Genomic DNA, 27,094 nt, shown 5'->3' with positions numbered 1-27,094 from the left:
CACACATACGCAGCCATCAGACACACGCAGCCATCACACACACGCTGCCATCACACACACGCAGCTATCACACACACGCAGCCATCACATACACAACACACCAGATACCAGGCTCATACACACATCACACAATCTCCTCAGTGGTGCAGGGGCGGCTGTCCATGTGCAGCTCTTCAGTTTCTCCTGCTCACAGCTCTGCACTGTCCGGGCACCTCCCCCGTCTCTCCTTCTCTGCCGGGATAGCAGATAAAAGCAGGAGAAGCCGGAGCTCCGTGCACACACAGGAGGTATGCTGAGTCGCTGACCTTTCATCTTGATTGCTGCTGGCTCTCTCCCTCAGAGTGGCAGCGCCGCACAGGAGCCTGCTCATCACATACCCCTGCAGCCTGCATGTCGAGGCTGCTGGCGGGATGACGCCACCGTGCACTACAGGTGGCGCTATGTATTGCAATCACTGCTACTGCTAGTCCTCCAGTGGCCCTGTGCAGCTGCTTAGGTACCGGCCCGGGGGGCATATGCATTCCTGCCACCTGGGCCAGTCCGCGCCTGACCGCGGCCCTATGTCTGGGGGCGCTCCAGACACACCAAACATGTGGAAGAAGGTGCTCTGGTCAGACGAAACCAGAATCGAACTTTTTGGCAACAATGCCAAACAATATGTTTGGCGAAAGGCAACACAGCTCATCACCCTGAACACACCATCCACACTGTAAAACATGGTGGTGGCAGCATCATGGTTTGGACCTGCTTTTCTTTAGTAGGGACAGGGGAGATGGTTAAAATTGATGGGAAGATGGATGGAGCCAAATACAGGACCATTCTTGAAGAAAACCTGTTGGAGTCTGCAAAAGACCTGAGACTGGGACGGAGGTTTGTCTTCCAACAAGACAATGATCCCAAACATAAAGCAAAATCTACAGTGGAATGGTTCACAAATAAACATATCCAGGTGTTAGAATGGCCAGGTCAAAGTCCAGACCTCAATCCAATCGAGAATCTGTGGAAAGAGCTGAAAACTGCTGTTCACAAACGATCTCCATCAAACCTCAGTGAGCTCGAGCTGTTTGCCAAGGAAGAATAGGCAAGAATTTCAGTCTCTCGATGTACAAAACTGATAGAGACATACCCCAAGCGACTTGCAGCTGTATATACATTTGGTGTCTTTATGTTTGAAGCATGATAAGTGGGAAAAGGTTGAAAAGTTCTAGGGAACCGAATACTTTCGCAAGGCACTGTATTATGGGAGGAGAACCATCTCAAGGAGGATCATAAGGAAATTGACAGAATGTGACTTAAATATGAGTGTCTGAGCAAAGGGTCTGAATTCTTATGACCATGTGATATTTCAGTTTTTCTTTTTTAATAAATATTCAAAAATTTCTACATTTCTGTTTTTCTTTTTCAGTCAAGATGGGTTGCAGAGTGTACATTAATGAGAAAAAAATGAACTATTTTGAATTTACCAAATGGCTGCAATGAAACAAAGAGTGAAAAATTTAAAGAGGTCTGAATACTTTCCATACCCACTGTATAATTAATGCAAAAAAGTTTCAGTACTTTGAAACACTATTATTTTTGCAAATATAAAGATGCAGAATATTTTTATGACAATTTTCTGATATTTATTTAGTGGAAACTTAGCAACAATTCAAATCACTAAAACACTATTGTGAATTATAAATGCAGTGCCCCAGGGTCCTGGTCATTGCAGTAGTGTCATTCTTCCTCCAGGGGGAGTGATTTTACGTCTGAAGGCAATAAAGGAGATCTATTTACCAGGTATGACAAACCACACAACACACTCCAGGCCACCAGGGGGAGCCATGTTTCTATTTATTAGGGCACTCCTCACAATTAGGTAAAACTGGTGGTCTGGACAGGAAGTCAGGCAGAAGTGAGCTGAGCTTCACCCAGTGAGCTGCTATCTGAGCTCCACTCAGGTAGTGGGTCCCTGACAGGGTTGGGATCCTGTCAGAGGCTTAGTCAGAAGGACACGGAGCTGCGTCTGCTTACCAATGCGGCAGCATCCTAAGAAAGAGACATTGAAGGGAATTGTGTTGCTGAGAGTGAGAAACGAAGTCGCCCTGACCACAGGTGGCGTCACAAACATTATCCCTTTAAAGACCTTTCCCCCATTTACAACGGACGTCCCTAGGGCCACGGACCGGGTCAGCCACTGTGACATCCCCCTTGAGAACTGAAGGGCCCGGCTCCGAGTTCCCCGCTGCCCTACGGGGGCGATCAAACTTGGCGTCACGAACAGGATCTACTTAAGCCTGAAAATCAGGTCATGTATACCTAAGAATGGTGCCAGAATCGTAATTGAACTGTGATTTATTGAAAAGACTGTGTAAAGACCGCCAAAATTCCCGTCAAACTGCCGCCATTACAGCGCCACGAGGAGCGCAGGAGAAGAAGGGCGTGCCATCGTGGGCGGGTCCAGCAGAGCGGCGCAAAAAATATGCCCGCCCACTGCCAAGACTGTGATGTGAGGTGCCGAAAAACAATATGGCGGAGGGAGGTGAGTGGACCTCGGAGCGTGGGATGGAGCACGAGGACTCTCCCAGCCAGGGCCTGCAAGAACTGCACCCTTCACCGAAGATGAATCCGGACCTCCTGCGGAAGGAAGAGGAAGAACGCACCTGTCAGCTTGTGCGCCAGAAGCTGAGCACTGAGGCCAGGTGGAACAAGACCTTCATCGGGAGCCTCACCAGACGTCTGTCGACAGCCTCGTCTGGTCCAGAGCAAGAAAGAAGTTCTAGCACTCCGAAGCCAGAAAGCAAGGCCCTGCTGGAAAGCGAGATGCTGCAAACAGAGATGACAACGCCGCAGCACAAGGCCCTGCAACCAGCGTTCCAGACCCCAGCGGAGGCAGAGCAGACTGGCACCGGAGGGACCGCATCTGAAGCAGGTATATAGAACGACCCTGCCCCAGTGACCGACACCACTCCAGCGACTGCTACTGACTTAGTTCCAGTGACTGATCTTGCAGCAGCCGCTACCTCTGCTGCAGTAAATGCCCATCATCAAGCGACGCAGACCTCCATTGCTGCGCATGATATGACAATCCACGAAAGAAAGACCAATGGTGTTTATCCGACATCAGGTGTAACCTTGGATTCCACCCTTCCCAGGCCAAAAAGGGTTGTGTGCCAGGTAAAGCCCTTAAAGCCGTCCAAGTAAATGTTGACTGAAAAGAATGTAAATAGTTAACTGTTCATCCTTTGCTGCTTCACAAATACTTTAAACCTGTCTAAGGTTAGCTCTTAAAGGGGTCCCCTGTTTAAAGGGATCCTTTGTTTACAAAGTTACCTTTTCCTTTTGCCTTAAAGACTGTAGGATCATGGACGGTGAATGATTCCTGAACTGCTTGTAAATAGTTTGCACCTTCTTAACCCCTTTCTGACATGGGACGTACTATCCCGTCGAGGTGGGGTGGGCCCCCATGACCACGGACGGGATAGTACGTCCAGCGCGATCGGCGGCACTCACGGGGGGAGCGCCGCCGATCGCGGCCGGGTGTCAGCTGTTTATCGCAGCTGACATCCGGCACTATGTGCCAGGAGCGGTCACGGACCGCCCCCGGCACATTAACCCCTGGCACACCGCGATCAAAGATGATCGCGATGTGCCGGCGGTATAGGGAAGCTTCCCGCAGGGAGGGGGCTCCCTGCGGGCTTCCCTGAGCCCTCCGCAGCAACGCGATGTGATCGCGTTGCTGCGAGGGTCTCATCTCCCTCCCTGCTTCCTCAAGCCCCGGATCCAAGATGGCCGCGGATCCGGGTCCTGCAGGGAGGGAGGTGGATTCACAGAGCCTGCTCAGAGCAGGCACTGTGAAGGCTGCAGCGCTGCATGTCAGATCAGTGATCTGACAGAGTGCTGTGCACACTGTCAGATCACTGATCTGTGATGTCCCCCCCTGGGACAATGTAAAAAAGTTTAAAAAAAAATTTCAAAATGTGTAAAAAAAAATAAAAAAAAATATTCCTAAATAATGAAAAAAAAAAAAAAATATTATTCCCCTAAATACATTTCTTTATCTAAATTTAAAAAAAAAACAATAAAAGTACACATATTTAGTATCACCGCGTCCGTAACGACCCAACCTATAAAACTGGCCCACTAGTTAACCCCTTCAGTAAACACCGTAAGAAAAAAAAAAAAAAACGAGGCAAAAAACAACGCTTTATTATCATACCGCCGAACAAAAAGTGGAATAACACGCGATCAAAAAGACGGATATAAATAACCATGATACCGCTGAAAGCGTCATCTTGTCCCGCAAAAAACGAGCCGCCATACAGCATCATCAGCAAAAAAAAAAAAAGTTATAGTCCTGAGAATAAAGCGATGCATAAATAATTATTTTTTCTATAAAATAGTTTTTATCGTATAAAAGCGCCAAAACATAAAAAAAATGATATAAATGAGGTGTCGCTGTAATCGTACTGACCCGAAGAATAAAACTGCTTTATCAATTTTACCAAACGCGGAACGGTATAAACGCCTCCCCCAAAAGAAATTCATGAATAGCTGGTTTTTGGTCATTCTGCCTCGCAAAAATCGGAATAAAAAGCGATCAAAAAATGTAACGTGCCCGAAAATGTTACCAATAAAAACGTCAACTCGTCCCGCAAAAAACAAGACCTCACATGACTCTGTGAACCAAAATATGGAAAAATTATAGCTCTCAAAATGTGGTAACGCAAAAAATATTTTTTGCAATAAAAAGCGTCTTTCAGTGTGTGACGGCCGCCAATCATAAAAATCCGCTAAAAAACCCGCTATAAAAGTAAATCAAACCCCCCTTCATCATCCCCTTAGTTAGGGAAAAATTAAAAAAATGTATTTATTTCCATTTTTCCATTAGGGTTAGGGCTAGGGCTAGGGTTAGGGCTAGGGTTAGGGTTTGGGCTAGGGCTAGGGTTAGGGCTAGGGTTAGGGTTAGGGCTAGGGTTAGGGCTAGGGTTATGGTTAGGGCTAGGGTTAAGGCTACAGTTAGGGTTGGGGCTAAAGTTAGGGTTAGGGCTATGGTTAGGGCTAGGGTTAGGGCTACAGTTTGGGTTGGGGCTAAAGTTAGGGTTGGGGCTAGGGTTAAGGCTACAGTTAGGGTTGGGGCTAAAGTTACGGTTAGGGTTTAGATTACATTTACAGTTGGGATTAGGGTTAGGTGTGTGTCAGGGTTAGAGGTGTGGTTAGGGTTACTGTTGGGATTAGGGTTAGGGGTGTGTTTGGATTAGGGTTTCAGTTATAATTGGGGGGTTTCCACTGTTTAGGCACATCAGGGGCTCTCCAAACGCGACATGGCGTCCGATCTCAATTCCAGCCAATTCTGCGTTGAAAAAGTAAAACAGTGCTCCTTCCCTTCCGAGCTCTCCCGTGTGCCCAAACAGGGGTTTACCCCAACATATGGGGTATCAGCGTACTCAGGACAAATAGGACAACAACTTCCGGGGTCCAATTTCTCCTGTTACCCTTGGGAAAATACAAAACTGGGGGCTAAAAAATAATTTTTGTGGGAAAAAAAAGATTTTTTATTTTCACGGCTCTGCGTTATAAAGTGTAGTGAAACACTTGGGGGTTCAAAGTTCTCACAACACATCTAGATAAGTTCCATGGGGGTCTAGTTTCCAATATGGGGTCACTTGTGGGGGATTTCTACTGTTTAGGTACATTAGGGGCTCTGCAAACGCAATGTGACGCCTGCAGACCATTCCATCTAAGTCTGCATTCCAAATGGCACTCCTTCCCTTCCGAGCCCTCCCATGCGCCCAAACGGTGGTTCCCCCCAACATATGGGGTATCAGCGTAATCAGGACAAATTGGACAACAACTTTTGGGGTCAAATTTCTCCTCTTACCCTCGGGAAAATACAAAACTGGGGGCTAAAAAATAATTTTTTGGGGAAAGATTTTTTTTTTTCAATTTTCACGGCTCTGCGTTACAAACTGTAGTGAAACACTTGGGGGTTCAAAGCTCTCACAACACATCTAGATGAGTTCCTTAGGGGGTCTAGTTTCCAAAATGGTGTCACTTGTGGGGGGTTTCTACTGTTTCGGTACATTAGGGGCTCTGCAAATGCAATGTGACACCTGCAGACCATTCCATCTAAGCCTGCATTCCAAATGGAGCTCCTTCCCTTCCGAGCCCTCCCATGCGCCCAAACAGTGGTTCCCCCCCACATATGGTGTATCACCGCACTAAGGACAAATTGGGCAACAAATTTTGGGGTCCACTTTCTCCTGATACCCTCGGGAAAATACAAAACTGGGGGCTAAAAAAATAATTTTTGTGGGAAAAATTTTTTGTTTTATTTTTACGGCTCTGCATTATAATCTTCTGTGAAGCACTTGGTGGGTCAAAGTGCTCACCACACATCTAGATAAGTTCCTTAAGGGGTCTACTTTCCAAAATGGTGTCACTTGTGGGGGGTTTCAATGTTTAGGCACATCAGTGGCTCTCCAAACGCAACATGGCATCCCATCTCAATTCCTGTCAATTTTGCATTGAAAAGTCAAACGGCACTCCTTCCCTTCCGAGCTCTCCCATCCACCCAAACAGTGGTTTACCCCCACATATGGGGTATCAGCGTACTCAGGACAAATTGTACAACAACTTTTGGGGTCCAATTTCTTCTCTTACCCTTGGGAAAATAAAAAATTGGGGGCGGAAAGTTAATTTTTGTGAAAAAATATGATTTTTTATTTTTACGGTTCTACATTATAAACTTCTGTGAAGCACTTGTGGGTCAAAGTGCTCACCACACATCTAGATAAGTTCCTTAAGGGGTCTACTTTCCAAAATGGTGTCACTTGTGGGGGGTTTCAATGTTTAGGCACATCGGGGCTCTCCAAACGCAACATGGCGTCCCATCTCAATTCCAGTCAAGTTTGCATTGAAAAGTCAAATGGCGCTCCTTCGCTTCCGAGCTCTGCCATGCGCCCAAACAGTGGTTTACCCCCACATGTGGGGTATTGTCGTGCTCAGGACAAATTGTACAACAATGTTTGGGGTCTATTTTCTCCTGTTACCCTTGGTAAAATTAAACAAATTGGAGCTGAATTACATTTTTTGTGAAAAAAAGTTAAATGTTCATTTTTATTTAAACATTCAAAAAATTCCTGTGAAGCACCAGAAGGGTTAATAAACTTCTTGAATATGGTTTTGAGCACCTTGAGGGGTGTAGTTTTTAGAATGGTGTCACACTTGGGTATTTTCTATCATATAGACCCCTCAAAATGACTTCAAATGAGATGTGGTCCCTAAAATAAAATGGTGTTGTAGAAATGAGAAATTGCTGGTCAACTTTTAACCCTTATAACTCCCTAACAAAAAAAAATTTTGGTTCCAAAATTCTGCTGATGTAAAGTAGACATGTGGGAAATGTTACTTATTAAGTATTTTGTGTGACATATCTCTGTGATTTAATTGCATAAAAATTCAAATTTGGAAAATTGCGAAATTTTCAAAATTTTCGCCATATTTCCGTTTTTTTCACAAATAAACGCAGGTATTATCAAAGAAATTTTACCATTGTCATGAAGTACAATATGTCACGAGAAAACAATGTCAGAATCACTGGGATCCGTTGAAGCGTTCCAGAGTTATAACCTCACAAAGGGACAGTGGTCAGAATTGTAAAAATTGGCCCGGTCATTAACGTGCAAACCACCCTTGGGGGTAAAGGGGTTAAAGGTGCTTTCTACTGGTTTTACAAAAGGAGGCTTTTACAGAGACTGCCTCTTAACAGAAACTGCTGTTAAATCTTGCTGTAATAATTGCTTTACATTACAGAACTGAAGAAAAACCCGTTGGTGTGGCAGAATTCTGGGTCAGGATTACACGTCTTGTAGCCCACCCTAGAAACGTTAGGGGTTCGTCACGGGTCCCTCGCATCACGTCACCTTTAAATTGACTTGAATATTGATGATGTGATTAATGCTTTGCACTACCTCAGAAAAAGACTTGACTTTGCCCTTAATGGGATTGGTAATTTGTTCCACTGTGTTGATAATATAGTAGATAGTGAGTTAATGCAAAAAATAGAAAGTAGATAGTAATGATGTTTACATAGCTGGTAGTATGTAGCTAATATGGTAGAATTAAGGCTAGATAGTTAGAATGATGTACTGAGAATAAAATTGAAAGATACATTAAGCCCGTAAGGGGGGTGATATCTGTTCTGCGTTTCAATAAAGTGAACCCGTGGGGGTCAGTGAGTCATTTAGTGAGTACTGAGTTAATTAGTTAAAAGACTTTGCACTTAGAGAAGAATAACTGTTTTGCACTTGAATAAAGAAATGTTTGCACTTCATAGGTAGTATACCTGTACGGGTAATAGTATTTTATAGTTAATACAAGATGAGCCAAGCAGTCATGTAAATATGTTATTGCTTGTAACGTTCAAGTGTTCTCACCTCCCATAAAGGAAAGCACAGTTAAATTAATTTATTTTATAGCATTTCAAAAATATGTACCGTATGTCTTTCTGCTACTGTATTGTTGTTTTCTTTTCCCAGTCCAGGAGTACTGGATTTAATGGGGGGGAGAGTGGTAGCGCCCCAGGGTCCTGGTCATTGCAGTAGTGTCATTTTTCCTTCAGGGGGAGTGATATTACGTCTGAAGGCAATAATGGAGATCTCTTTACCAGGTATCACAAACCACACAACACACTTCACACTCCAGGCCGCCAGTAGGAGCCTTGTTTCTATTTATTAGGGCACTCCTCACAATTAGGTAAAACTGGTGGTCTGGACAGGAAGTCAGGCAGAAGTGAGCTGAGCTTCACCCAGTGAGCTGCTATCTGAGCTCCACTCAGGTAGTGGGTCCCTGACAGGGGTGGGATCCTGTCAGAGGCTTAGTCAGAAGGACACGGAGCTGCGCCTGCTTATCAATGCAGCAGCATCCTAAGAAAGAGACATTGAAGGGAATTGTGTTGCTGAGAGTGAGAAACGAAGTCATAGCAAAAGGAAAGGAAACCAGAAAGAGTTCTGCCCTGTAAAAGGCTGCCTCCTTTCTGAGGCGCAGAAGCCGGTAGCCGGAACACCGAGGGAGTCATCGTCTCCAAGCCTGGTTCCACAGACCGGCAGGACAGCTAGTTCCATATTAGTTGCCCGACCTTATAGCCAGGAGGGCGTGATAGTGTCCCTGTAAAAAGCCTCAGGCCATCAGTCATACGGGTTTGTCCTATCCTATCCATCAGGGAGACAGAGAGAGAAAGACATAACATCCTGAACAGTTGTGAGGACCTTACCGAGACTCACAGCAGGGAGGTACTACAACACCAAGGCTACTGATTTCCACCTGGATAAGGGGACTCTGGATTTGCCTTCAGACCGGCCGGACTCTGCCTGCCCTGTGATCTGGTGCTTTGGACTGTGGATGTTGAACCTTCAGTAAAAAGGTAAAGAGACTGCACCCTTGTGTCCTCGTTCTTCACTGCGCCTCACACCATCCACCATCTACACTTCGGGAAGCCCTGGGGATATACTTCACCTGTGGGAAGGTATACCATCTAGCTGCCATAACATCACCCCAGTGGACCCCTAAGCAGCGTCGGTCACCCTGACCGAATACCACAGGTGGCATCACGAACATTATCCCTTTAAAGACCTTTCCCCCATTTACAACAGACGTCCCTAGGGCCACGGGCCGGGTCAGCCACCGTGACATTCCCCTTGAGAACTGAAGGGCCCGGCTCCAAGTTCCCCGCTGCCCTACGGGGGCGATCCATAAACACTTACAGAAATTGCACTACAAAATTTGGTCCTCATTCAGTGACAACTCTTTTTTGCTTGTTTACTCCTGCATCAGATCATTTCTTACAATTGTCCAAGAGGAATCTGCAAGCATTGATGGAATCTCTCACCGTGCTCATCGCTCACTGCTCCACAGTTTGATGGAAAAGAGTCTAGATGTAAGAAATGAATCTTTAAGAACATGTTTTGAGGGGATTTTCCACCAACACTTCATTGTTATCTGCTGTTTAGATTTCTAAAAAACAATAGATACCACTAATGCGAATGCTGCCCATGCAGTCTTTTCCTTGCCATGCAACAAACAGAGAAACTCCTCATCTTGAAGAAGCTTACAAATCTGAAGTCTAATAAAGACTCCTTTCTTTATATTTGCTTCACTGAACCTTGGAAATTTATCAATGAGATACTTGAAAGCTTTTGCATTTTTATCCATTGCCTTTAGAAAGTTATTCATTAGGTCCATCTTGATATGAAATAGTGGTAACAAAATCTTATGTTGATCAATGAGTGCTGGATGCAGGACATTTTACTCTCTGTTTGAGGTGAATGTCGGAGAGGCAGGTCTCTTATCGTAGTGATATTCTCTTGCATGACAATCCCACTCACACAGAAAGCAGCAGTACTTTGGGTGCTCACCCTGGAAACCAAGTAAGGCCGGTTTCACACGTCAGTGGCTCTGGTACATGAGGTGACAGTTTCGTCACGTACCAGAGACACTGACTCACGTAGACACATTGAAAGCAATGTGTCACTGCACATGTCAGCGTGTTTTCACGGACCTTGTGTCCGTGTGCAAAACACGGAGACATGTCAGTGTTCGTGGGAGCGCACGGATTACACAGACCCAGTAAAGTCAATGGGTTCGTGTAAAACATGTACCGCACACGGACGCTGTCCGTGTGCAGTCCGTGTGCCGTGCAGGAGACAGCGCTACTGTAAGCGCTGTCCCCCCCACATGGTGCTGGAGCGGCCATTCATATCTTCTCTCCAGCAGCGTTCGCTTGAAAGAAGATATGAAAAATCCTTTTTCTTTTTTGTCTTCGTGTTTAAAATAAAGATCCCTGTCGTCACCCCCTCTCACCCCATGTGCGCCCCCCCCGCTGTTACTAAAATACTCACCCGGCTCCCTCGCAGCGTCTTGTTCCCGCCGCACCTTCTCCTATATGAGCGGTCACGTGGGGCCGCCGATTACAGTCATGAATATGCGGCTCCACCTCCCATAGGGGTGGAGCCGCATATTCATGACTGTAATAAGCGGCACCACGTGACCGCTCATACTGGAGAAGGTGCGGCGAGGACAGGACGCTGTGAGGAAGCGGGGTGAGTATTTTAGTTACAGCGGGGGGGGGGGGGGCGCACAGGCTTTGGCGACAGGGATCTTTATTTTAAACATGAGGACAAAAAAAAAAGGATTTTTCATATCCACTTTCCAGCGAACGCTGCTGGAGAGAAGATATGAATGGCCGCTTCAGCACCAGATGCAGGGGACAGCGCTTATCTCTAGCTCCGTGTGGTACGCTCCATGTGGTACCCAGTTGGCACACGGGTGGCACACGTGTGCCGCACTTGTGCCACTCTGATGTACCACGGGAGCACACGGACACGGATAATTCCGGAATTATCTGGACGTGTGAGACTGGCCTAAGAGGGCAACCACCGTCAAGTGATCGCAAAGGGGCCACAAATATTGGTCATGGTTCAGGTACCTCGACAGCTGTTTCATGTTGTCATAGGTTTCTTTCATGTGGACTGCATTACCAACTGGAATTGAAAGTAGCGTATTTCCATTTTGTCGCAAAACGGTTTTTAGGCTTGTTTTTAATGAATTGATTCAATTGATCCATTCATTTGGATTATTACTTAATTTCAGAGCTTTCATTAAACTGTTGATGTTGTTGCATGCCACAAAATCGCTCTCCATGAAGAAGTATTGGTCAATATCTTTATCATGGTTGTGGAACAAAGAAATCCAAATATCGCCCGCTAGGAGATTCTACTGCTGTATCTTGGGACCTAAGAGCTTAGCTTTATTCTTGGGCAGATCCAAATCTCTAATAAGATTTTTCAGTTCACTTTGTGTTATAAGAAGTGGTTCAGTTGAGGTAGCTGACAGAAATGTGGGTCGTGAGAGGAAGATGCTTAATGACACCAAGCGTTCTCTTCTCCCTCACTTGACTAGACTGAAAATTATTCTTCTGCTTTTGGGAGTCGGTAGTTCTTCTGTATGTGGGAGTGGGCATAGTGCAGATGGAATGTTTGGATACTGTAAAGACCACTTCTTCTTCCTTGAAACTCGTTTGCTAATGGGGGGCACTATGCAGAAATAGCAACTGGAAGTGTGATCTGTTGGCTCTCTCCAGATCTGCAAAAGGCATAGATTGCCTCCTCCCATGCAACCATTGGGTAAGATGTGATGCACATCTATTGCAGCATCTGTGTGGAGAACAACTGTTGTCCTGATCTCCTATTCTACAGTCAAAATACAGGTTGTAGGCTTTCCTTATAATGGTAGTCAATTTCGCCTTTGTGGCACAAAAGTGACTTCTCCACATATGTAGCAAATAGTGATGAGCGAGTATACCGGTTCCTTGGGTTTTCCCGAGCACACTCGCATGGTCTCCGAATATTTGTAACTGCTCGGAGATTTAGTTTTTGTTGATGCAGCTGCATGATTTATGGTTGCTAGACAGGCTGAGTATATGTGGGGATTGCCTGGTTGCTAGGGAATCCCCACATGTATTCAAGCTGTCTATCAGCTGTAAATCATGAAGCTGAGGCAAGGAAAACTAAATTTCCGAGCACTAACAAATACTCGGAGATCACCCAAGCGTGCTCGGGAAAACCTGAGCAACGAGTATACTCTCTCATCACTAGTAACAAACACTATCCGCTTTGTTAATGCAACTATGAAGCATATCTGAAAAAAAAACATATAGAAATATGCCAATATGCTAAGAAACAAAGCTAAGATATCCTAAAACTGTATAGTTTACATAGAGAGTATTTATAAAAGTAGGTGATGCAACTGTAGCTGGTATTACGTCATTGAAGCTGAGTTGGCGTTTTTTGACTGGTCACCCCAAGATGATGGAATACTGAAGGCTCAATAGACTAAATAGATAATGTAACAGGCTAGCTACTAACAATGCAATAATAATGCAAATTTTCTATAAGTCTGCGTGAAACGTGTCATAAGTAATTACAACCTCTTCTAGATCTTGAAAATTAGAGCTAATCAGCTAATTTAAGCATCATATTCATTTTCAGCACAACAAAATTAGTTGAGTTCAACTGTTTTCATCTCTGAACCAATTTGGCTGTAGAACAGTGTTATCTGCTGCTACAGCCCATCCCATCCATGCTAAGGAACAAGAGATTCAGTCACATTAGTGAGACACCAGCATTGTAATCAGCTGCAATTTACATGACTGTGCTCTGTCTGATCATCGGAACGATTCTTTAGAACATGCTTGATGATTTATCTATGATCAAAGGAGCACCTGGCAATGGATGTTTTTCTACCTTAACAACATTGTCTGTATACTCTTGACACAATTGCATGTAAAAACCCCTTGAGGTTAGCAGTTTTTGAAATACGGATCCCGGCTAATATGGCACTGATGACCATGTTTGAAGATGCTCAGATAACTAAATCTTCTCATTCTAATTTGAATTCACATTAAAAAAGGATCACTTTATATTCTCCTGGGCTGCAGGGTAATAGATAAAGTTTCCACACAAAAATGTTTCAATCGGTAGAGTATGTCTCCTATAGATTGTCCATTCAGTATTTAATTTTGGTAAATAAAACAATGCTTAAAGCAAATCTGTCACCTACTTTTTCATGCGATGACGTCCTCTTCTTTGCTTCCTGTCGCGGCTCCTGCACAGGCATACTTTATCTGCTCTGTTGAGGGCAGGGAAAATTACTGCAGTGCGCAGGCGCCGGAAAAGGTCCGAGAAGCCCAGCGCCTGCACGCTGCAGTACTTTGCGCTGCCCTCAACAGGGCAGATAAAGTACGCCTGCACAGGAGCCGCGACAGAAACAAGGAAAAGGACGTCATCGCATTACAGAATGCTGTAGATAAGCCCCTTATGGCGGTGGTCGGAGCTTATATACGAAAAAGTAGGTGACAGATTCCCTTTAAGAAAAAACCTTCACAGCCTTATACACATCATAGGGAAGATTTCATGACACCTTCTCTCCATCTACCTGATGATCCTGAGGAACATCGGGACTTTCTTGTTTACAGTCCTGTGGAAGAAGAGGACGGGGACATCTTTCTGGTGTTGTCCTCATACTGGATAGATCTGGAGGAAACACATACAGGGACTGAATTCATTCTTCACATACAGATAATTATAGGCTGAGTGTATTTAGTCCTGTTAATTACCTGGTGATGTGAGGGGCTGGGGAACCTCCATCATGATGTCCTCGTACAGATCTTTGTGTCCTTCTAAATACTCCCATTCCTCCATGGAGAAATAGACGGTGACATCCTGACACCTTATAGGAACCTGACACATACAATGATACCATCATCCCCCCGATCCTTTCATAATGTTACTGTATAATGTCCCAGCATTCCCAGCAGTGTCACCTCTCCAGTCAGCAGCTCAATCATCTTGTAGATGAGTTCTAGGATTTCCTGGTCATTGATGTCCTCATGTATCAGAGGGTGAGGTGGAGGCCCCGTAATTGGGCTGAGGAGTCTTCCCCATCCCTCAGACACAGGGTCCTGACAGCGCTCACTAGAGGTCTTCTTCACCACTGTGTAATCCTGGTTATGGAGAGACACATTAATAAATCTCATTACAGACATTTCCAGAGTCCTCACCTCTCCAGTTCTGTCCATCTGCTATTCCCATAGATAAGAATGATGTAATGTGACGTCATCAGAATCTCTCACCTCTCCAGTAAGCCGGAAGAGGATCTCTAGGGTGAGGTGTAATATCCTCTCCGCCATCTTGTCTCTGTCCCTATCCATCCTTGTAGGGTCACTCAGGAGAAGTCTCTTATATAGAAGATCTCCACTGAGAGGATCCGATATTGTAGGGACCTGAATGGGGAGAAGATGACGATGTAACATCATAAAGATGCCATGTTAAAAATCTCCAATAATAAACCAGTGAGCCAAGTCAAATGGCCACTAAACCCACACATTTATCATTGAAGTTTCTTGTCGTAAAGAACAGATTTCAGATCACACACAACATTATCACCGATGGGACTTTGAAGTCTGTATCAATTATTATTAAAAAAAATGGTAGTTACCTGCCGATAACGGTATTTCTCTGATCCCATGATGGCACCACGGAGAGAGGGGTCCGCCCCCAGGGACAGGAAACCTACAGGTGAAAAAGGGCGTACCTCTCTCCCACATCAGTTGGATTACAGAGCTTTATACAGAACTTCAGCTGCAACTCAATATTTGCACAAATTAAACTTAACCTATTTAACTTAACAGAGGCACCGTGACTAAAATTAATTACTAGTACATTACAAAGTGCACACCTGTGTGTGAAAAAGGGAGGGAATATACGGGTGCCATCATGGGATCAGAGAAATACCGTTATCGGCAGGCAACTACCATTTTCTCTATCCCCATGATGGCACCACGGAGAGATTTGAATAGATAGAACTCTTAGGGAGGGACCACTGCCTCTAGAACCCTTCGCCCAAAGGAAGGATCAGAGGAGGTCAAGTCTAAGTGGTAATGCTTGAAAAATGTAGACTGGGAAGACCAAGTGGCCGCTCTACATATCTGTTGTATTAAACAGAAGCACAACAAAATACAGCATAATCAAGATTATCTATTGCTGACCAAAAAGAAAGGACTAAATAAACGGACTAGTCACTAGCAAAATATACCTAAACATGGGTCAAAAGGGCCCGAAAAAACGACCTTAAAGTCCATGTGATACAAAATATGAAAAATCTTTATTAATAATAAAACATCATAGTGGGACAATCATGGAACAGGTGAGACAAAGGTGCAACCCGGTATACGGGGACGCTGCACCGACTAAGATGTTACACAGGCGTATGAAACCGGGACGGAGTCATAAGAATATCCAAACAGCTGACAATATTATAAATCTGAGTCTAATGTCATATGGCAATAAATATAAGCGCCATCTAAACACAGGGACACAGATCCATAGTATAAATAGAGTATAGCTATCAGAGCCCTGTGTGTAATAAACAAGTGGCGCTAGGACATAAGAGAAGACATAGGCACCAGATAATATGTTACCTCTAAGTAGAGCGCAGTGTACAGACTCCTCCCGGGGCCAAACGCCTACCCCAACGCGCGTTTCGGCCAAACTCCTTCTTCAAGGGGCATTGCGTTGGGGTAGGCGTTTGTCCCCGGGAGGAGTCTGTACACTGCGCTCTACTTAGAGGTAACATATTATCTGGTGCCTATGTCTTCTCTTATGTCCTAGCACCACTTGTTTATTACACACAGGGCTCTGATAGCTATACTCTATTTATACTATGGATCTGTGTCCCTGTGTATAGATGGCGCTTATATTTATTGCCATATGACATTAGACTCAGATTTATAATATTGTCAGCTGTTTGGATATTCTTATGACTCCGTCCCGGTTCCATACGCCTGTGTAACATCTTAGTCGGTGCAGCGTCCCCGTATACCGGGTTGCACCTTTGTCTCACCTGTTCCATGATTGTTTTATTATTAATAAAGATTTTTCATATTTTGTATCACATGGACTTTAAGGTCGTTTTTTCGGGCCCTTGTGACCCATGTTTAGGTATATCTGTTGTATTGAAACGCCAGCTCTCTCCGCCCAGGATGATGCCACTGCTCTGGTCGAATGAGCCTTTATATTCTCTGGGATGACTGTCCCACAGGATGAGTAGGATAGGGCGATGGCGTCTCTTATCCATCTCGCTAACGTAGCTTTCGATGCTTTTTGTCCCTTCCGTGAACCCTGGAAGCAGACAAACAGAGCCCTATCCTTCCTGCACTCCCTAGTGGCTGACAGATATTGGACCAGACATCTTTTTACGTCTAGGGTATGCAGTGTTTTTTCCCCCTGATTTTTAGGGTTGGGACAAAAGGAGGGCAAAGAAATTTCTTGCGTTCTGTGAAACTGTGACGCTATTTTAGGGAGGTAAGCCGGGTCAGTTTTAAGAATGACTCTGTCATCAAGTATCTGAGTAAAGGGTGGGCATGAAGATAACGCTTGTATATCGCTGACACAACGAGCCGAGGTTAGGGCCACTAGGAGTGTGGTTTTTAGAGATAAGATCTTTAAGGGAACTTCTGCCAGGGGCTCAAAGGGAGGTTTGGTTAGAGCGTTTAATACAAGGTTTAGATCCCACGGAGGAGAATTGTGGAGGGGAATAGGCCTGGACCTAGTTGAGGCTTTAATAAATCGCATGACCCACCGATTTCTGGCCAAATCATAATTATACAGTGCTCCCAAGGCTGCCACCTGAACCTTTAGAGTGCTTGTAGCCAAACCTCTTTCCAGACCTTTCTGTAAGAAAGGATTTTCTCTATTGGGATCTCCCCGGACGGGTCTGCACCTGATACTGACATAAATTTTTTCCACACTTTCCCATATATTCTAGGGGTTACGGGTTTTCTACTCTGTAATAGAGTGGACACTAAGTTGGGAGAGAACCCTTTATCCCTTAGCAACCTCCTTTCAAAAGCCAGGCTGTCATGTGTAAATTCTTTACATTGGGGGGAAATACCGGACCCTGGGACAGAAGCTTCGGAGTGTCTGGTAGAACCCATGGACTTGATATGGACATTTTTCTTAGCCAAGAAAACCATATTCTGCGGGGCGAGAATGGCGCTATTACTATCACTGTTGCTCCCTCCTCCCGAATTTTCCTCAACACTAAGGGGATGAGCGATATTGGAGGGAACGCATAGGCGAGGTGATAGTTCCAAGGAATTGTCAGTGCGTCTAGAGCTACAGGGCTCCCCCGGGGATCGATTGAGCAGAATGTTTTTACTTTGTGGTTTTGGCTGTTCGCGAATAGGTCTATTTCTGGCAAACCCCAGAGATTCACGATTTGATCGAAGACCGACTGGTTTAGCTCCCACTCTCCCTGCTTTAAGCACGTTCTGCTCAGGAAGTCTGCAGTTTGGTTTTCTGAACCCTTTAAGTCGAGAGCTGTCAAGGACTTTAGACTGTGTTCCGCTATGTGGAAGATGGATTGGGTTACCTCCATCAATGCTCGACACCTGGAGCCCCCTTGGTGGTTTAGATATGCAATCACTACTTGGTTGTCCGAAAAGACTTTTACGTGATGGGAGTGAAGAAGATATAGAAAGTGTGTTAGGGCCAGTTTTACCGCTAACAGTTCTTTCATGTTGGAAGAAGCTAGCTCTTGACTTTTGTTCCAATTCCCCTGTGCCACTTGATCGCCTATATGTGCTCCCCACCCCCTGGGGCTTGCATCCGTCGTTAGAATCTTCTCCGTCGGTAGCGTCCAAGGAACCCCTTTGGTTAAATTCTCTGGGTCTGCCCACCATACTAGGGAGTGTATCGTGTTTGATGAGATACTTAACTGCCCGTCTAAATTTCCGTGCAGAGATATGCCTGAATCTAAAGTCTCCCATTGTAGGTCCCGGGAATGACATTGTGCCCACTGTACGGCCGGGATACAGGCAGTCATGGAGCCCAGCAGGGACATTGCTTTCCTCAGAGTAGTGACTGGGGATACCATCAACTGTAACACTGCCTGTGTCATTTTTTGAATCTTCTCCTGAGGAAGATAGCACTTCTGCGTGATCGAGTCTAGGACTATCCCTAAGTACTCCTGTACCTGGGATGGCACTATTTTGGACTTGGGTATGTTTAGCAGCCACCCTAGACTCGACAGTGAAGCCATGACCAGATTCAACTGTTGTTCGCAATGTTGGAATGAGTTCCCTACCACGAGGAGGTCGTCCAGATAGGGAACTATTAGGACATTCTGTTCCCGTATGTGGGCCATCACTTCTGATATTATTTTTGTGAATACCCGAGGAGCGACGGCTATCCCGAAGGGGAGAGCTCGGAATTGGAAGTGTTTTACTTCCCCCTGGATATTCACTGCCAGTCTGAGATATTTTTGATAATCTCTGTGGATGGGCACATGGTAATATGCGTCTCGTAAGTCTAGAACAGTCATGAAACACAAAGGAAAGAGTATTTTCACGCAAGATTTTATTGTCTCCATTTTGAAGTGTTGGATCTCGAGGAAACTGTTTAATTTTTTGAGATTTATGATCGCTCTGTACGATCCGTCCGGTTTCCTGCGGCGGAAGAGGGGAGAATAGAAGCCCGTGCCTCTTTCCTGGTATGGGACTTCTTGCAATACTCCTTTCTGGATTAGGTTCAGAATTTCCTCCTGGAGAGCTGACTGTTCGTGTGACTGTTTCTGAGGCGTTATCATGAAGGAGTTGCCGGGAGGGATACGAAATTTGAGTTTGAGGCCTTCTCGTATAATACCTAAAATTCAGGGACTGTTTGAAATTTTTTCCCAGGCTGGAAGAAACTCGGCTAGTCTCCCTCCGACCCGGGGAGTACCTTCATTGAGATTTTTTATTATCCGGAGGGGGGGGGTTGTTGAACAAGAAGCCTCTGTTTTTGTTCCTTCTGTCTTCCCATCCATCTTTATTCCCTTTTGGGGGTCTTCTCCGCATGAACTTTCTGTTCCGAAAGGAACGCCTATATGACTGGTTAGGAAACCCGGTGAAAGATTTCTTTTTATCTCCCGCTTTGTCAAGGATGTCGTCCAATGTTGACCCAAACAGAAATTCACCTTCGCAAGGTATTGAGCATAACTTGGTCTTTGTTTGCAAGTCCCCCGGCCAGCACTTTAGCCACAGGGCACGTCTTGCGGCGTTTGAGAAAGAGGCCGACCTGGCTGCTAATCTTGCTGAGTCCACCGAAGCGTCCGCCAAAAAGGCTGCCGCCCCTTTCATCATGGACACTGACTTCTGGATTGTTTCTCTTGAGACTTTTCCCTTTAATTGGGAATCCAAGTGCTCGAGCCATACCATTAAGGCACGGGCAGTACAAGTGGCTGCGATGGCTGGTTTTAGACCATTTCCTGCTGCTTCCCAGGAGTTTTTTAAGAAAGTGTCCGCTTTTTTGTCCATCGGGTCCTTTAGAGTACCCATGTCCTCGAAGGGCAGGGCAAATTTTTTAGAGGCCTTTGTTATGGCCACATCCAATTTGGGTGCCTTGCTCCAGGATGAGCAGGCTGGGTCATCAAACGGGTATTTTCTCTTGGGGGTCAAGAGAACTTTTTTATCCGTTTTTTTCCATTCTTTTTTGATCAAAGAGTGAATTTTCTCATTTATCGGGAATACTCTTCTTTTCTTTTGTTCTAATCCGCTGAACATTATGTCCTGTGCCGTTCTCTTAGGGCGTTCGTCTACCAGACAAATGGTCGTTCTGATGGCCTTTACCAGTGCGTCTGTCTCTTCGATGGGGAAGCAACTGCGTCCCCCCTCTGACGATAGTGAAGAGGTCTCGGATGTCGACGAATCATTAGAGTCAGATGTTTCACTTTCTAACTCGTCTACGCTAGATTCAGGAGAGTTGTGACCTGATCTGTGATTTTTCTTTGGAACTTTAATGCCTTTGAGGGCACTGTCCACCTGATTTTTTATTAGCAATTTTAGGTCTGATGCGAACGCCGGGGATTCCTCCTGAATGTTTTTTTCTATGCAAGACCCGCATAGCTTTTTCTCCCAGGAGGAAGGTAGCTCTTCTAGACATATTGCACACACTTTGTGCTTTGATTTGGCTGTATATTTTCTTCCCTAGGAGAAAGAGTAATCTCGTATTACATTATTACTTTCACATAGATCACTCACCCTTTGTGAATAAGAGATACCGTCTCTGGCCTCGGGACTACATCCACTGGATTCGTCACCGGTCGCATGGTTTTTTTCAGAGACTTGGCTGCGTTGTGACCCTGAGCGTCCACTGCTGCTGCGCTGCTGAGAGGAAGCGTTTCCTTTGCGCTGATGTTGTGAGCGTGGGTGCCGCTGTACCTGCACTTGCTCAGGCGACAATTGTACACACTCCTGTGCATCTTGCTGCTCTTTGTCACTCATAGTGGCCTCCACGCTGCGTTTTAGCAAAGAGGAGGTTTGATCCACGTATTTCCCTTGGAAACGCTGCTTTTTAAATTTGCCGCTGGTGGAAGCGGCGATCTGCGCATGCGCGCGTGACACTTCCGGTCCGAAGCACAGGCGCCCCATAGGGAGGATATAATCGGGGACGCCCGTGCGCACGCTCTAGCGTTCCGCCCCCGTCCTGCCGCCCCGTGCTTCCAGTTTAGGCGGCGGCGTCCGGCGGTGCCATGGGTGCTTTTGGTGCGTTCCTGTGTCCCCTCATGGTAGCGTAGCCGCCGCTACCTCCATGTACCGATTAGCGGTACCACCGTCACCTGCCTCTTTCCTCCCCCTTTTTTTTTTTTCCACGGGGAAGGCAGGCTCGATCCTCTTCACTGCCTCTCCCCGCCACACTCACCCATAGGGCCCGCCGACCCCAGCGGTGGTGCTTCATGGTCGGAACAAAAGGGGGAGAAAACCTGCCGGATCCAGCCGTGACAGGGCGCCCCCTGTCAGGAACCGACCGGACCAGCTCCCTGGAATCCCACGCCGAATCCTCAGGTACGTGCTGTAGGTTCCCCGTCAGGGACAGGAAACCAACTGATGTGGGAGAGAGGTACGCCCTTTTTCACCTGTAGGTTTCCTGTCCCTGGGGGCGGACCCCTCTCTCTGTGGTGCCATCATGGGGATAGAGAAAGATAATAATATTTAGTTTCTGAAATTATAATCATCCAAAATGTACAGAATGTAAATCTCATACCATAAATACCAGCCCTCATAAATCTACATCCTGTAATGCAGCAACATAATTACCTGATGTAGCCGCAGTAAGGGATTGTCCACTTTCAGAAACGTGTGCCCTAACCTCTAAAGGATATTTAAAATAAAAACTCATCAGGTACTCACCGTCCACGGGTCCAACACTGGTTCTCCACTGCTGCTCCAACCTCGGTGATTTCACTGCATCAGTGACGTCACCTCAACCAACGAGTCACCACTCTAGCCAATCACTGCGCCAAGTGGTGTATGCTGTCAACCTCGGCAAAGAGGATGAGCTCCATGACTGCTGGACGCAGGAGGGTGCGCGCCTGCTGAGCTTATTAGTTCAAATACTTTATAGAGTTTGAGGCACACAGTACTGAAAGAGGACAATCCTTTTAATGGTCCTAAAGCCCAGTAATGAGGAATCTCCAGCACCTACCTCCACCTGCAGAGCCGCACACCACATATATGGCTGTTCTGTGCGCACAGGACCTGTGATGAGGTCACAGGAAGGGAGGAGTCAGGGGGGTCACATGATCAGGGGCCTCAGTGTATGCAGGACTCTGCTGTGCTGGTTGTCATGGTGCTGGATGAGGGGAAGTGGGATCAGGAGGGAGTTAAATTGTGGATATAGCAGAAACGGGTGTGCACGGTGACAAAACAGAGACAAATGCTGGAAATGTTCTACCAGTCCGTTGTGGCAAGCGCCATTTTTTTTGCTATCATTTGCAGGGGCAGTAGTGTGCGAGTTCCTGACGCTAATAAGCTCAACAAACTTATCAAGAGGGCAAGTGTGGTTGTTGGCCTCCATCTGGACTCTTTTGAGGAGGCAGTGGAGGATAGGATTCAGAAGATGTGTAGGGCTATAATGATCAATAATACACACCAACTATTCGAGCTGTTCTTGAAGCAGAAGAGCACATTCAGCTGTCATCTAATCCTACTAAGGTGTAAGAAGGAGAAATTCAGGAAATCGTTTGTACCTACTGCTATAGGGATGTATAATAATTTCCTAAGGGTGGTAGACAACAATGACTGATTGCTGGTGTACTAATGTCAATTAACAGTGACTTATATACCTGAACTACCCACATGTATTTGTTATGTAATGTTGGTATACTTGTGCAAGATTTGTGTCCTAATATTTTATGTACTGCTGTTTGCATTGCTGCTGTAATACTGTAATTTCCCCCGGGATCAATAAAGTGTATCGTATGTGTGTAGGAAGTGGATTCATATGTTAATGACCTGTACAGAACAGAGTCACGTGTGTATGATACAGTATGTATGAAGGGGAGAAATGAGTATAAGATGAGTAACGAGTGGAGCCGTACATGTACGGAGTCGGAGCCATGTATGTACAATGTGTACGGGGCTGAGAGAAACTAGAGTTCATGTCCTCTACCTCCCTGATGTGGGTGTTCACATATTCCCAGATATATTGGACTGTAAACATTCACCCTGCAGCTCAGATGATGAAAAATGTCATTCATCATATTCTGTACCTCCTCTGAGATCCAGACTGGCCTAAAATCTGTCTATGAGCATCTAAGACATCTAGGGTATATTCTACATAGAGAGCACTTCTCAAAATCTCTGCCATCAACTCATCAGATTATGCAGAAATCCACTATCCTACAATCCACTAGTGAGGCCTCCCTAAACTCCACATGGTGGAAACTAAGCCTTATCAGTTTTACTAAAGGGGCAATTCCTAGGGTCATCTAGACCTCCTGAGTAGTTGGAATCTTATCCAAGCTGAGTACGAGCACTGAGGGCTTATATGATAAAATTGGTAATCTGAAGGAGAAATCGATCTAACAGGAGTCTATTCTAATAATTGAAATGGAGGTAAGTCAGCAGTAACATCTCCCAGGTAGGCTGGAGAACAGATCTGGACAGCATTAGCTTATCTAGCTTCATTCTAAGAATATACGATGTCTTCCTCTTTAACTGTACTGAAGGTAATTTGAAGGACTTTCTCTATTCTTACCCCACTGATCGAGGACATAAAGAAATTGCATAACAAGAGCTTGGGTCAAGGAAACAAAATGTACAGATATATAGCATACTAAATAACAAGACACTAGGTCAAACTGCAATTTAGGTGTTGGTGGACAATTAACTCCACTTTCGTGAGCAGTGCCAGGCAGCAGCTGCCAACGGTAAGTACAATCAGGCAATGAATCAAAACAGGCATAGGTGCCTCACGTCAAGAACATAGTTTGTCTCTATTCAAATCACTAGTCAGGCCACACTTGGAATTATTGGCAATATAACACTATTGCTGGAGACAGAAACTCAGGCACTTTTAAACAGTAGTATATAGTAGTTGATGCAATGTATACAATGATAAGCATTATTCCAAGACCCCATTCAACAACTACTTGTCCCGTTAGTCCCATAGTGGTTCTGAATTCTTCAAATTTGGCTCTTGGAAGTGACTTTGCCATAACATCAGCTATCATCTGGTTAGTCTTGAAATAAAAAAACTCAGTTATCCTATGTTTTATCAAATCACGCATATGATGATGTTTAACGTCAATGTGTTTAGTTCTCGCACTGATCTCACTGCATGCAAGTTTAATGCATCCTTGGTTGTCTTCATAAATCACCGTCGGTTGAGTTGATGGCTTACCAAGATCACCTAGCAATTGCCTTAACCAAATGACCTCTTGACTTGCGTTGGCTGCAGACACGTACTCTGCTTCTGTAGATGACAAGGCTACAGACACCTGTCTTTTGTTAGACCAAGAAATTGGACTTTCTCTAAGCTTGAAAAATAGCCTCCTTTCGATTTACGATCACTTAAGTCACCAGCCCAGTCTGCATTCACATAGCCTGTGAGTTTAAATCTCTTGTTACAAATATCCTTAAATTTATGTCAAATATCAAAGAACTCTCCTAAAAGCATTCCAGTCTTTTTAGCACAGTTTTTCCACATATCTGCAGAGAACTTCAATTGTTGCAGAAATATATGGTCGAGTCATAGTTGCTATGCATAGAAGTACCCCCACTACCTCCCTGTATTTCTCATTGTTAGGTAACAGATCTTCTTCCAACGTTAACCCCTTTCCCCTTATAGGTATGTCTAAGGTCACCTCCTCCTATTTGCTGCGGGCTCAGAGGATGAGCCCACATCTTTCCTGGCACATGTCAACTGATTTCATCAGCTGACGTATACCCCTAACAGGGGCTCTGTGTAGCACAGGCAGTGGGATCATGGCTGCTCCTAGTCTCCCATGGAGAATACTGAATTACACAAATATATATATATATATATTTATATATAAAAGTTTAAATCACCCCCCCATTTGCCACGCTCAAAATAAAACAATAAAAAAATACACATATTTGGTATTGCTGCGTTCAGAATCCCAGGATCTGTCAATATATAAAAATAATTAATCTCATCGGTAAACACCAGAATTACGTTTTTTTGGTCACCGCAACATTGTGTTAAAATGCAATAACAGGCGATCAAAAGATCGTAGTTTTTGTAAACAAATAAAATGATTGTAACGGGGTCTACCAAGCTGGGGTACCTCTTTCAGTACCACCCCGTGTTTCAGGAGGTCCACTCTGCTTTTGCTGAATTCTGAATGAAGGACGCTGGCTGGAATTCCTTGATTACGTGAGAGCATATAAAAGCTGACTGCTACTCCACATATTTCCAGTCTAAAAGAACACACTTTATTCCCAGCACACAGAATATATAACACAGATACACAGGGCAGGCCAATATAAAAAACAGGCCAGACATACATTACAATAGCCACAGGGGGCCGGAGCCTGCTGATATTTACTGTGGGAATTACAAAGGTGGGGGAGGACAAAAGGGGAATATCGTGTCCCCTCTGCCCAGGGGCGCAGCCTGTGGACTGATGCATTTCACATGGAACCTGTTATACATAATATATACTGCATAACATATTCTTGGTGCTGGGGGTTCTGTAACAATGATTATTATGTATATGTGGCATTACTGTCATTGTTCCCTTTATTGAATACCTTCTTTTGGGTTTCTATTTGTCTATTTGGATATTCTAAGGTATACAGCTAATTTGCTCTTGGTATTTCCTTCTTTTGTAGGATTCATTTTGTATGGCACAGTGGTCTGAAATACGATTCCATTTTTCCTTACAATGCTTTGTCTCAGTACTTGTATATTCAGTTCTGCATGCATAATTTTTTGCATTATCCCAAATTGGTCAAAAAGCTGAGGCCAGATGTTACAGCATAGTGGATGGGATTTATAGAAATCCGATGTCCACTATATGTGCACCTGCGGATCACCCGTGGAAATTGACATGCTGCGCATCTTTCAGATTCGTAGCATGTCAATCTGCTATGCTAGCTAGCCCCTCAACAGAAATTTCAATGATATAATGTATTGGATGCCATAAATCTGCATGATTTAGTGAACACATGCGGATTTACCTGCGTTCAATAGAACACAGCGTTTCGAATGCAGCGAAAATCACTGCATTGAAAACTCTGCTACTTCCGGATCGTGGGCACATAGCCTTAGACAACTTGTACATTTCATTGTCTGATTACACAGATCGAATGTAATACCATCAGATGATACAGATGTCATCTTAAAATGTAACTTAATTTCCTTTTCTTATGAGTTTCTTCGCAGATAACAGATTGCTCTCAAGACTAGGGACATAGAGCAAGTCCTTTACTGGGATCTTTCTGCTTTCATATACTGATCATTAGCAAAGATCAATTTCTCTGACTTCCTCTGGTCAAGAAATACACCTACATAAGTAATCCTATACATGAGATCATAAACCATAATACAGACACCAAATAAAAGCAAAGAGCCTTAAAGACCAAGAATAAAAATGAGAAAAATATATTTGGATAATCAAGCACAAAATCAAAATATAATGTACATATTAAAAGAGAAAAAAAACACCATAAATGAGACAATAGGTGGGTAAACCTGGAACATACAAAGTACTAGATGGGAATTGTTGTGAATTCTGTGGTCACAAGTGGTATTGCAGTCTCTGGGCGTCCTCCCTCAGGTGTTTTGGTGAGCTCGTTGGCTGCCTTGCTATTTAGCTCCACCTGAGTCTGTCTTCCTTGCTCCTTGTCAATGTTCCAGTGTTGGATCTGAGCTACTGCATCTTTCCTTGGACCTGCTGCTCTGCTAGATAAGTGCTTCTAGTTTGTTTTCTGTTTTTTCTGTCCAGCTTGTTATTATCTTTTGCTGGAAGCTCTGAGAAGCAAAGGGGTGCACCGCCGTGCTGTTAGTTCGGCACGGTGGGTCTTTTTTGCCCCTTTGCGTGGTTTTCGTTTTAGGGTTTTTTGTAGACTGCATAGTTCTCTTTGCTATCCTCGCTCTGTCTAGAATATCGGGCCTCACTTTGCTGAATCTATTTCATTCCTGCGTTTGTCTTTTCATCTTGCTAACAGTCATTATATGTGGGGGCTGCCTATTCCTTTGGGGTATTTCTCTGA

The 27,094-nt window shown here is 44.8% G+C and overlaps 1 protein-coding gene across 1 annotated transcript in view; it reads right to left on the bottom strand.

Moving 5' to 3' along the window:
- LOC138666629 (uncharacterized) overlaps positions 1-22,102 on the bottom strand; it is a 292,085-nt gene extending 269,983 nt beyond the window's left edge. The window contains 5 exon segments of the mRNA XM_069754825.1: positions 13,972-14,069; positions 14,153-14,276; positions 14,360-14,539; positions 14,669-14,818; positions 22,059-22,102. Of these exon segments, the coding sequence (XP_069610926.1) occupies positions 13,972-14,069; positions 14,153-14,276; positions 14,360-14,539; positions 14,669-14,818; positions 22,059-22,085 (579 nt within the window). The 5' untranslated portion in view covers positions 22,086-22,102.
- Positions 22,103-27,094: the final 4,992 nt, after the last annotated feature.

The sequence above is a fragment of the Ranitomeya imitator genome, chromosome 2 (genome assembly GCF_032444005.1).
Source record: "Ranitomeya imitator isolate aRanImi1 chromosome 2, aRanImi1.pri, whole genome shotgun sequence".
Classification (NCBI taxonomy): Eukaryota; Metazoa; Chordata; class Amphibia; order Anura; family Dendrobatidae; genus Ranitomeya; species Ranitomeya imitator.
Note: the sequence above shows the minus strand (reverse complement) of the source record. Positions and strands in the feature narration are given on the sequence as shown.